General features: G+C 38.8%; 1 protein-coding gene across 11 annotated transcripts in view; it reads right to left on the bottom strand.

Annotated features, from left to right (window-relative positions):
• ncor1 (nuclear receptor corepressor 1) overlaps positions 1 to 12500 on the bottom strand; it is a 124351-nt gene that overhangs the window by 71640 nt on the left and 40211 nt on the right. For 9 of the 11 annotated variants that reach the window (XM_061961961.2, XM_061961966.2, XM_061961963.2 and 6 more), the window contains exons 10-14: positions 11542 to 11714; positions 8269 to 8359; positions 7896 to 8074; positions 3775 to 3829; positions 3577 to 3678 (exon numbers count right to left, since the gene is read on the bottom strand). In XM_061961961.2, coding sequence (XP_061817945.2) covers positions 3577 to 3678; positions 3775 to 3829; positions 7896 to 8074; positions 8269 to 8359; positions 11542 to 11714 — 600 coding nt within the window. Of the gene's footprint in view, positions 148 to 3576; positions 3679 to 3774; positions 3830 to 7895; positions 8075 to 8268; positions 8360 to 11541; positions 11715 to 12500 lie in introns of those variants that run through there. The other 2 variants (XM_061961964.2, XM_061961965.2) reach the window with 2 other exon arrangements.

Raw genomic sequence — 12500 nt, forward strand, 5'->3', positions numbered from 1 at the left:
GGTAACAGCAGAGGTAGAGGGGCAGGACAGCGCCATGACGGAGCTCCCTAGAAGGGCTGCCGGACCAAGGCACTGCCGCACATATTCCAGGAAAGCGTGTCATCGGGCCGCTTAAGCCGCCCAAAGAATTGTCCATCTCACATGCACGCACTAGTCTATGCAGGGTCATTCAAGGTAATCCCTACCAAACACTCCTCTTTGATTGGCACTCACAGCAGCACAGTGAGTTTTGGGACATGTCAGATGGCAGGGATGTACCAAGTGAGCTGGTTCAGAGAGGGGAGTATTTTCTCTCATAAGAACTCCAGCACCAACTCTATCTGGCTATTCTCATTTCATAGTAATCACTGTTCTCAGTGAAACCACCGTAACTTTGCCATCATCAGGCATTCTCTTTTATGTTTTACACTGAGAAACCATTTATATACGCAAGCAAATGAACACAATTAAGATTATTACTGAATCACACCGTTCAAGTGCAAGTAGCCTGATCAACATGGTGCTACTTTTAACATTCTAAACAGATTTTTTTTAAAGGTCATTAGTATTAAATTTGATTTTAAAAAGTAGGGCTGTCAAATGATTTGTTTTAATTATATTAATCACATTTTAGAATTTGGATCAATCATGATTAATCACAGGTCATTACTTGCTTGCATAATTCAAATTTGCTTACATGTACATGCCCCAAACACCTCCCAAGGGAGGCATTGGGGGGAATTCTGACCAGATGCCCGATCTGGGTCCCTGACTTTGACTTTCCATAGAGGTCTTTGAGCTGCTTTTTGTCTGGTCCCTCACCTAGGACCTGTTTGTCTTGGGAGACCCTACCAGAGGGCATAGAAGCCTCCGGACAATATAGCTACGAGGATCATTGGGACACGCAAACTCCTCTACCACAATAAGGTGGCAGCTCGGTTAACGTGTTTATTTCAACAAACCCTAAAAAAAGATTAACTGGTTAAATTAAAACAAATGTGGATAATCACAGTAATCATTAAATATACTGCACATTTAATGATGAAAAGAGCTAGTAGAAAATGCCAAAGTTTGCATGGCCAAAGTGGAGGACAGCGGGAGGTATTTTCAGCCCACAACTTGTTTTTAATTGGCCAGTAGCATATTAAAAAAATACTGCAGTGGTTCTTCAATTTAAGAGTGCCCCAACATAGGAAGTGTTTTGAGATATGAGCTGTATCTCAGCTAATTGTTATGCTTTAAGTTGCAAGAAAATATTTGAGTTACAAGCATAAATGCCATTAGTTGGTGAAGCACATGTCACAGTGAACCCCGTAAGATCTGACCAAAACATCAGGTCTTACTTGCTCGCTAGCATTAGCTTATAGATACAGATTAACCTAACTTTAATTTCCAAGCATGGAAAGGAAGAAATTGAGTGTGAAGGACAATGCTGAGAAGAAGAAGTGAATGATATAAATTAAATTAAAAAAACACATTGGCGTGTCGCAAACTTGGTGAAGCAAGTTGGGTGCATCACTGCTAGTCTGCACCATGCTAAATTCAGAAATTGTGTCCTGGGCATGACGTTAAAGTGCATCCGGCAGTGGAGGCTCCTCTATGGGGTCTTGGGGCACTAGGAGGTTAACCCCTTTACTACTGTTACCCCAGGTGGCCCTTGACAAAGGCCTAGTACCTGACTGCCCCCTCGCCGTGGATACGGTGAAGACCTCAACGGTGGAGCAGGCGGAAGACGGTAGATTTAAGAACCACCACAACGGCTGTGATGGCGGAAGAAGGCTGCAGCAGAAAAGGGTCCCCAGTCGTCTTGGACTCCATGCCACTGGACCCTGACCCGATTCTGTCAAGGATCGAGTGGTGACTGTCTGTGCACCAGTCTCCCCACGCTAAACAAAGTCACGCACAGGCATCCTCCATAAAGGGATACACCCCTACCAGGAGGATCGTCATACTCGTTTGAGTGACCGCCGATGAAATTCAGAATGTTAAAATTAGGGACGTAACAGTATTGTAAATACCGCGGTATTGCGGTTTCAAAATCTTATCAATAATGCTGTGACGGTATCAAACGAAAACTTGGTTAGTGTAGTTTTTTCTGGAACTTTTGCTTTGGCGGGTCTGAAAATAAACGACATCTCCCAGAATCCTCTGCGTAGCTCAGGCACGCAATGTGTGGGCGTGCAGCGCCGTAAAGGGGAGAGAAAGAGGAAGCAGAAAGTTAAGTGTGTTCCACTTCGAAGCAAATAAGCAACATTGTTTTTTTCAAAATCTGTCCATAATTGTTTGAGTTATGTTGCTAACAAACAGACAAACCCTGGCGAAAACATTACCTCTGTGGCAAAGGTAATAAAGTGCGCCATATTTGTCTCAAGCGTTCCAAGCCAGAACAGGCTCGGTCAAGGCGCAACATGCCGAGGGAAAGCACCTTCTGCACACCGAAGCTACTTAATAAGCTACCCTCACCCAGAAAAGATGAAGCCAGAGAAGCTAAACATACATTTGTGATGCATTTACATTATTAAAAGTGGGAGTTAACTTTTCTGAGAAACTACCTTTTACAAACAGATAAAACTAATGTCCACTGTACAGGACACTTCTTCTCAGAAAGTAAAAGTTGAGAGACACAATTCTTTGCATTTAAAAAATACTTGTTCGTAGTAATAAATATGATTAGAACATTTTAGCATTTGTTTGTGTTCAATTACAGGAAGTGTGTTTATCCAAATTATTTCTCTGACTTCATTTTACACACTATAGTAATTTTAAGACTTTTTATTTTTTGGGACATGTACCACAATAATATGATATTGTGGCTTTAATACCGTGATAATATAGTACCTTGATATTTTGATATAGTTACATCCCTAGTTAAAATAATATCTACACGGTGGATATTTATCCATGAACTTATGGAAGTGTTGCTGATAGTGTGTTTGACAAAGAAGCAGTTGGAAGGATATACCGCAGTTTTACGCTCTCCAAGGTAAATGCTGTACATTATTATTACATTACTTCATCAAACTACTGGAGTTGTTACTACATTCTATTTTATTGATTTTATACAATATTTGTCATCTAAAAGTTTTATCTATATTGATAAGCATGATACATGTTAAAATTGGGCTGTTTTGATGTGGTCAGGTACCAATTAATTTGATTTCAAATAATGATGTTGATTTGATTTGAAGTGATTTGAACGTTAAAAGCTGAGTCGCAGAACCAATTACTGTAAGTTTGTAAGTCGGGGTACTACTGTATTGAACCACAAATCCAAAAATATAACATCAACAGTTCAAAAAGTAACAAAAGGTTTACTGTAATGAGTAAAAGTTGCAATGTTAACTTATTAAGCCTATCAACATAGGTAGGATTTAACCTGAGGAAAAAAAATGTTAAGTATCTTAAGTATTTTTCTAGGTAAAAAGAATGTTTGGACAACCGTGTCCTAAAATAGTTAATAGATGTCAGCAGTTTAACTGGAGTTCAGTAAAATACCCAATAGATACTAATGTGTAGCCAGAATCCCTTATTTGAAATAACTGCTATGTAACATTTTCATCAAAAGTTACATTATGAACATCTCATCATCAGAATTACCTGGTTTCTGCCTCTCCGTCTACCGTAGTTGCGTCTCACCAACGTTTTGTAGTTGTGGTTCTTCTTGGTCAAGTAGTAGTAGAGGACACAGTCAGCAACACACTGAAACACGGAAAATAATGTACACATGGGCCGTGGCTTGTACTGCTCCACGCCTCTCCTTTAAGTAGCCGATAATCTTAACGGTCAAGTGTTTACCTTTCTTTCGAGATAGGAGGCAATCAGGCCAAAGTTCTTCGGGTGCTGGACAAACCTGTCAAGAGGGAATATAGCATTATCGGTTGGTAGTCAAAAATATTTGTTTCCAAAACGAGAGGAAAGTTTAAGGCATAAGGCAAAATTTCAACAATTACATTTTTAAGTGAGAAATAACAAAGTTTCAATGTTTCAGTTTAAAGTAAAGTATATAGCACAGTTGTGTGTGACCACAGCATTGAGCAGTAATCACATGGGTTTATTTACATATTATGATGTTTGTATCTTTAATCGTAAAAATTTAATCCGCAGTGGTGACTGGTTAGTTGTTTTGGTAGTGGTTAAATTCAGCTTGAGATATTTTTAGTAGTGATGTCAAATAATTATATATATTTTTTAAATCAGATTAATCACACTTTTGAAGTTGCAATAATCATAATTAATCAGTCATTACTCGCTTGCATAATTTAGATTTGTTTAAAAAATACCCCATTATTTGGAAGCAAATTAAATTTTATTGTCAGAATGTCACACAAGAATATTTTTTAAATGGTTTTACCTAAATACATGTCATTTATTTGCTCAAAACTTGCTAACAGCTTTATTTAAAGTCCAGTCTGGGTGTTTTTTTAAGTGAAATTTGCCAATGAGCACACCAGTCATGGTCTCCACACTCATCTTTGAACTGGCATATGCATTTACCTGATCACTGACCATATAACAACCCATGCCGCGTTTCAGGTAACCATCCGCAGTTAAGGTAAAGAAACGTGCGGTCAAAATAAATGGTGTGATTAATTTGCTAATATACATGATTAATGCAATACTTTTTGTGATTAATCACATGAGTTAACATGTTATTTTTGACAGCCCAACTTTTTAGCAATGTGCTAACAACAAAGACAAATATTAAAAAAATATTTATCAAGGGCCAGTCCAAATACACCACCTCGCTATACTTTTTAACCCTAATCCCGACATTTTGCACGTTTCCGTGATGTGGTGTCCCAATTACACTTTGCACACAGGGGTAGTTGGCATAATGAGGGGTATGGTGTATGAATCTAGCCCTTCAGAGTGAGGGATTTCAGCTGCTGACAAAGTAGGGCCAGAGAATATTCCCCAATTTCTGCATTAGTTATATAATATAGTACACGTTAGTTTGTAATGTTAGCCTACTAGCAAAATAAAAATATAAAATACTGACAAAAAGCTTGAAATGTAAAAACATTAATGTTGCATACCTTAAAAAAATTCAACTAATTCAACAGTTGTGGATAGCGGCTTCTTCTTCATGTATGTAGTTCTTTGTTTATTAATCAATCAAAGCATGATAAATGATAAAAAACAATCTCAGCCGTTAACTACATAGGCGCCGGGTTTGTTGTGTAATAGTGGGACTATGGTTGTAAGGTACACTGCTACTAATAAAGTACTGCGGTACTAATGAATTAAAAGGGTACTACTCCCTTTGAAAAATACCAGTACTTTTTTCTTCATCCACATATGTTGCCGTGTGGCGGTGACTTGGGCATATGATTGTGTCAAAACGCACACACTGAGTGCATACAAGCAGTGCGGAGAGGAAGAATGGAAGAAAAAAAAAAAGGCAATTCTACTGGTTAATCAAGAGGGTGCGTAAAGCGCAATGTGGAGGTATTTGCGCTTCAAAACTATTGATAAAGGTGACGCTCTAAACACAGATGTGCCGTGCTGCAAGCGCTGCTTTAAAACATGCGTCGCTAAATGTGTCAATACAGTATTACCCCCTTTGCTTCAAACATAGGTACAGAAGTAACAAGATAGTGGCAGGTAATATAGTTAACAGTTTCCCCTGTGCACATAAAGATACAAGACGCACATACAGTTGGTTGGCTTGTTGCCAATTATTAGCGCAGTTAAAACCGCCCACGTAGCGTCAACTAATGCAAATGAATTCACTGATTTTCGTAACATATTCCCACTAAACTACTGTCAACCAGGCAGACCTGTCAAGTCTACCTGGTCTGGTAAAAATTCCATGATGTTCAATCATAAGTTTTATCAGCGTGACGCAGTGGAAGAGTGGGCGTGCGCGACCCGAGGGTCCCTGGTTCAATCCCCACCTAGTACCAACCTCGTCATGTCCGTTGTGTCCTGAGCAAGACACTTCACCCTTGCTCCTGATGGGTGCTGGTTAGCGCCTTGCATGGCAGCTCCCTCCATCAGTGTGTGAATGTGTGTGTGAATGGGTAAATGTGGAAGTAGTGTCAAAGCGCTTTGAGTACCTTGAAGGTAGAAAAGCGCTATACAAGTACAACCCATTTATCATTATTTATTATCAAAATATTTTCTGTTAAAATGAAGCCAATAATGACAATTTTTGTGGTCCCCTTTATTTTGAAAGTATCGAAATACATATCGGTACTGGTACCAACATATTGGCATTGGGACACCTCTAGGTGGTACGTATGTACAAATGTAACTACGTAGTCGCTTATGTGCCTGACTGTAAACTATGCAGTGACGTAGTAAATGGTGTCTCAATTCTTAAGGAATATTACAAAGCCCTACCTCTTTTTGCTTCATTTCGAGGGTGTAGTGGTAGTGCATGAGGGCGAGTGGTAGTGGGTGAAGGTGAACATCGGGATTGGGCCAATACTCCAACTCCGCCTCTGGTTGTGGATTCTCCAAAAACAGTGCCGGTCCCAAGCCCGGATGCCAGAGACAGAGTTTGGCATAGGGTTAGCCACCCGACCCCGTAAAAAACAACTTCGCTATGGAAACAGCAGGCTGTCTAATGCACTCAACTGTGTGGGAGGAACTCTGTCTAAGTCAGTCCTTCTCAAATAGTGGGGCAGGTCCCATTATTTGAATATAATGAAGCATATGTAGCACTTGGCTTCACTGTAACCACGGTGGCTGACGAGGAAAGACCGGTGTGTTGTTTACTTTAGTGTTAAAAAGCTTACAATATTATGCAGAGTTATAGTTATAACAATTTTATAGACAAATTATACTATTTATAGTCACGGTGGCGTGTGTGGGAGGAGGGCGCAACATTTTTTTTTCTTCCCAGGGGGGGCATAACAGAAAATAATCGAGAAGCACTGGTCTAAGTATATTGTATTGATCATTAAGGCATTTAAAAAATAATAACTAATGGTTTTAAACTTCCATCCATCCATCCATTTTCTACCGCTTGTCCCTTTTGGGGTCGCGGGGGGTTCTGGAGTCTATCTCAGTTGCATTCGGGCGGAAGGCGGTGTACACCCTGGACAAGTCGTTTTAAACTTGTGTTCATTTAAAAGCATTGGGCAGGTAAAGTGCTGATAAAACACTAAAAATCTTTTTTTACGTAAACAAACTAGCAATAACAAAAAAACAACACCAAAACTATGTAGCTTCCTCAAGAGAAAATATATTTTGTGATGATGTTTAGAAAGCTGAACACAGGTATATAGACAAGGGTTTAGCTGGTGGATTTTGGCAAAAATGATAGTTAAAGCCATTTATTACTCACCTTTGTTTATGTTGTTAGCTAGCTAGCTAACAATCTTTCAGGTGTTTGACATGCTTCTGGTTTAAACGCTCCCGCATAACATACATACTTCCATAAAAAGCAAGGTACACTTTGCAAATTGAGCAAGTTATTTGTTTCTTTGACATTTTTAGTTTTCACTTTAGGGAGGAATTTGTCTCCTCCTGTTACTTAGCGGCCACTGGTCACAGTGACTCGTTTGGTTCTGTCCGGAAACACATGAGCGATGACGTCACCGACTATTATCAACAAATACATTTTGGGCAACACACTTCGGTAAGAATTTTTGTTGACAATGTCAACAAATTGTTGTGACCTACTAGTTACTGTGCTTTTAAACACAAGCATTACTGCATGCCTTTAGATTTTAATGCATCAGGGACGCAGGATGTGTACCCAGCAACATCACTGCTCTTGTCTGAAAGAATGGATGGTAAATAATAGCCCAAAATCCTCTCTGAAAAACATTCACATTCTTGAAAGAAAATGTATGTTTTTGACCATTGTGTCTGTGTATTCAATACTCTGAATCATATTAGAACAAAACTAAACAGGTTTGCAGCTACAGTCTGTGACATATTGTAACAAATCCTAAAAAACTCACTTCTCCTTAAAGATCTCTTTTTCATGTTCCGTCCAAACATTCATGAACTGCCGCGCTTTGTACTCCTTCATGGGGTCATCCATCAAACCGTTCATGTTGATGAATTTCACTCGTCTCTGCTCGGAGTCGTACATCATTGGAGGAATGACAGATAGCTGTCTCATCTGTTTTTCATTGTTCTGTGAAACATGGACATTTCACAGATATAATACAAATACAATTATCTTCTATTGATAAAGCACAAAGTTAGTTAAGTAAATCCTTTCAGTGTTCCCTGCATAGGATGTGTGAAATAATGTTTTTTTTTTTAATGATGCCCTCGCCACACTGTAATTTCAAGTATATTGAATAAGGAAAATCTGACATCACCCACCTCTTGCTCAGAAAGGCCATCTATGATTTCAGAGATCTCATGCTCGCTTCTGGCGATGGTGGCTGAGAGGCCTGTTCCTCTTTGTCCAACCCTGAGAAAAGCGAGAGAGGTATTTCTGTGACAAAAATGCATGCGTCTTGCAGATCACTTACTTAGTCTGCCCCACCTGGTCTTTAGGAGCAAAACCCTATTAATAGTAAACGGTAACTGTCTGGGTGTGGTTAAAGTTGTGTTAAATCTGCTTTCTTTTGATTTGGGTCATATTTTGTTTACCTAAACTGGGCAGGGTGTTTCATTCAAGTGTGATGTGTCACCCATTAAGTTGATCAAATTAAATAAATAAAGAATACAGGTGGCCAACTTTCTGCAGTCAAATGATGTAAATGTCAACAGCACTGATACATGATGCATTCCAATGTATTGTAAAAATAACACCAAACTGTCAGCATCATTAAATTGGCAAATGAAATCAAACGGCAAAACTGAAACAGAAATCTGTACATGAATGAGCATCTGACAAAATGAAAAACAGACATTGCCAAGAAAGTGCGCAACTTAAGACAGGACCTGTGATGAATTTAGTCTTTTCTGACTTATAAATGTTACTATAATGTTGGACATTCGTGTTAAACAATGCAAATGCATCAAGTCATAAGGTTCATGACATTTGGCCGTTAGCTCGCACGCAGTTTTGGATACCTCTGTTTGCTGAGTTTTGCAGTCTGGCTACAGCTAATGTCACAGCGAAGTGGACTTACTTATTAGGACATTAAAGGAACCTATCATGCAAATCCTACTTTTCTTTTATTCTGTTTTTGTGTATTTGGTATCTGCATAAGTACCGGAAAATTGAAATCAAACCATGGAAGCATTGCAGAGATATTTATTAAACAATCTTGCCTTCCTTCATACTTCTGCCAAATGAGCCGTTTGGAATTTGCCCGATGTGTAACGTTTTTCCTAGTTGTAACGTCAGCGGATATCTCCATATATGGTAGAAATTTAACCGAAGATATTAGCGCAATTCCATCATTTTAATCCTACGCTGTTTTCAATAAGTACCTTGATTTTCTCTATCCTCTTGTTGCTCGTACATGTATCCTCCAATGTTGCCATTTTTAATACAAAGTAATGTATAGTTCTAACTTCTATCTGTCAGTAGACTCTATATGGAAGTATTAAAAACTACAACATGGCTGGCGGGGGAAGACGCAGTCGAAGCAAAAGAAGGTAAAACACCACAAACGACACATCTTAAAGAGATGGTCAGAAAGCAGCTTGACGACGGTCTGTAAAACAAAATGTATGCAAAGATTTGACCAAAGAACCACCATTACAAAGAGTTGTAAATGTAAAACAAAAATCATAATATGACCCCTTTAAATCAAGCTCTCAGTCTGAAACTCTGCTTCAGGCTATAACAAAACACAAAATAATGATAGCATGAATTATTGTTTTCATTTAATCTTGGCATCTGCATAACACTGACGTGCGACATGCAGTGACATAAATGCTGCAAAAAACATTTTTTTTTTAGGCAGAGTATTTTTATTTTTTTTAAAGTACTATTTATCCATCCATCCATTTTTTTACCGCTTGTACCTTTTGGGGTCTCGGGGGGTGCTGGAGCCTATCTCAGCTGCATTCGGGTGGAAGGCGGGGTACACCCTGGTCAAGTCACCATCTCATCACAGGGCCAATACAGATAGACAGACAACATTCACACTCACATTCACACACTAGGGCCAATTTAGTGTTGCCAATCAACCTATCCCCAGATGCATGTTTTTGGCGGTGGGAGGAAGTCGGAGTACCCGGAGGGAATCCATGCAGTCACGGGGAGAACATGCAAACTCCACACAGAAAGATCCCGAGCCCGGGATTGAACCCAGGACTACTCACGACCTTTGTATTGTGAGGCACATGAACTAACCCCTGTTACACTGTGCTGCCCTAAGTACTATTTATATTGGATAAAAATTGCTCGTTAGCCCGAGGAATTTGTCTAGTGTTTAGGCTGTCACTCAGCGCTGTCTCGTATACACGTACAAGTATGGGCCACATGCACACACACAAAAGCATTCCCAGAGAAGCAACAAACAATTTGCAGTCATGTTATTTTTACGATATGCTACCTATGTATTTAACATTGGTAGCTAGACTTTTCCAAATCGCTATCATTAGCGGGCAACAAGCTAATGTGTGTATGTTACATGGAGCGAATGTTTTCGCGCTCAAAATTTAGTGCCCTCGAGGCAGTCGCTCAAGGCTGCAAACAGAAAAAGCGAGAGTACTTGTTGTTGAACACATCAAGGAACACTACCATAATGACATAACACCTATGTTCACATTTTAATTTTCTTAATTTTTTATAATGCATGCTAATTTCAACAATATCAAGCAAAATATTTCACTCATTGATTATTATTAATATGATTATTATTAATAAGATATTGTTTAATCTATATCGAGCATGTATTTATAACTATTACATTTGTCAGATTTTTTTTATTTCTGATTTTATTTACACATTCATCTTTTTACTTATTTTAACTTGTTTTATCCTCCAATATTAATTGTATTTACTTATTTACTTAGCTTAATCATTATTAATTTGTTTTGTACCTATATTTGAACAAACTTTTCGATTTACTAACTGCAGACCAAACAAAATATACTTTGGTGTATGAACCTTTTCTCTGTGTACGAATGTTTCAACTACCCACCGTGTGCCTGCAGGGCAGTCATTTTGTGCCTGGCAGCATATCCATTGTGGGCAGTTTGATCAATCAGGCTGTATTTTATATAATCTTTTGAATCTGCACAATCTAAATGTCATTTTTTTCTCATTTTTTTAACACTGTTTTCCCCTTCATTACATCATAAGCTATCAATCTATTGCTACACATTCTCTATTATTTTCTCTCTCTATTAGAAAACAACCAATAAACACAGGACGTGAACAAAGGGTTTAATAACCAATGGGGAGAAGGTAGGAATAAATATACTCAGCTTTTTCCTACTCCTTTTCAGACACGTATTGTGTAAATGTAACTTTAATGTGATTTGTTATATATGTCTCAAACAAATAAATCATAATCATAAAGGCAATTATCTGTTTCACTCGGTATAAAAACAACATCCACCACCACTGTACAAATAAAGGGGAGTGGTAAGGCAAAAGTGTGCAATATCTTAGATTGTTGAACAGAAAGGGATTGTATCACAGAACAGTATATTATGAAAGGTTACAGAATAGGTAAAGGTCGGCACCTCTGAAAACGCTCCTGCTGCTCTCTCTGCTTTCGAATCTCAGGGAATTGCCTTTCATAGTACTCCCGTGTTCTGCTGTCCTTGGCTTTGCGCCTGGGGTTGTTTTCCATTCGCTCCACCTTCTTCTCCCAAGCTTCCATGAGCTGGTCATAGCGCTGGCAGATCTTCTGTTCCTTAACGCACAGCATGAAAAATACCCCAAAATATTACGACTGGGCAACAAATACTACGATGAAAGCCCGAATAATTTCCTGACAATGAGGCAAACAAACTTTTTTTTTTAATGCTGTGAATGCAAATACAGTTTAAATGTTCATAAACATATCAACCTATTAAGTAAGTTGTAGGGGATAGAGCTAACAATTTGGCTGTGAAGACAACATTGATGCACAGTACTACAAAAAAGACTAATAATGACACTTACAATAGGGAATATTTAATAAATCTGACATCCGGCACATGCTGTTCAGGAGCAGCCTGCATGTGGTGGCTTGGCCTTCTCCTTTATTTGACCCAATTAAGTGTTCACCATCAAACATCAATCGCATCTTGGCGGTTTGTAGTAATCAAGTTATTGCCTTTGACTGTTAAATGTTATAACGCTGAAATCTAATTTCTAGAGGCGTAAGGGTTAAAGTTCTCTGTGCTGATATGAAAAGATGTTTGGGTTGGGAGGACAATACAGCCTCATTTCCACACCGGAGCCAGAGACAAACGATTCTCTTCCCTTTTGGCGTGAGGCCACGAGTGGTCCACAACTGTTAAGGGTCCAAAGGGCTGTCTGGCTGACAGGGAACAGCCAAAAGTGCACTGAAAGTGCAGAAATAGCACAAAGGGTCTCTCTCTGTCTGAGTGGAGTCTGACATATTTTAAATCACTGTTTACAAAAAACAACAAATAATGTGATGACCGTATTCTTAGTTGTGTACAAAATCATTCCAAATTCACAAGCATTTTGA

This window comes from Nerophis lumbriciformis, linkage group LG09 (assembly GCF_033978685.3).
Source record: "Nerophis lumbriciformis linkage group LG09, RoL_Nlum_v2.1, whole genome shotgun sequence".
NCBI classification, from domain to species: Eukaryota; Metazoa; Chordata; class Actinopteri; order Syngnathiformes; family Syngnathidae; genus Nerophis; species Nerophis lumbriciformis.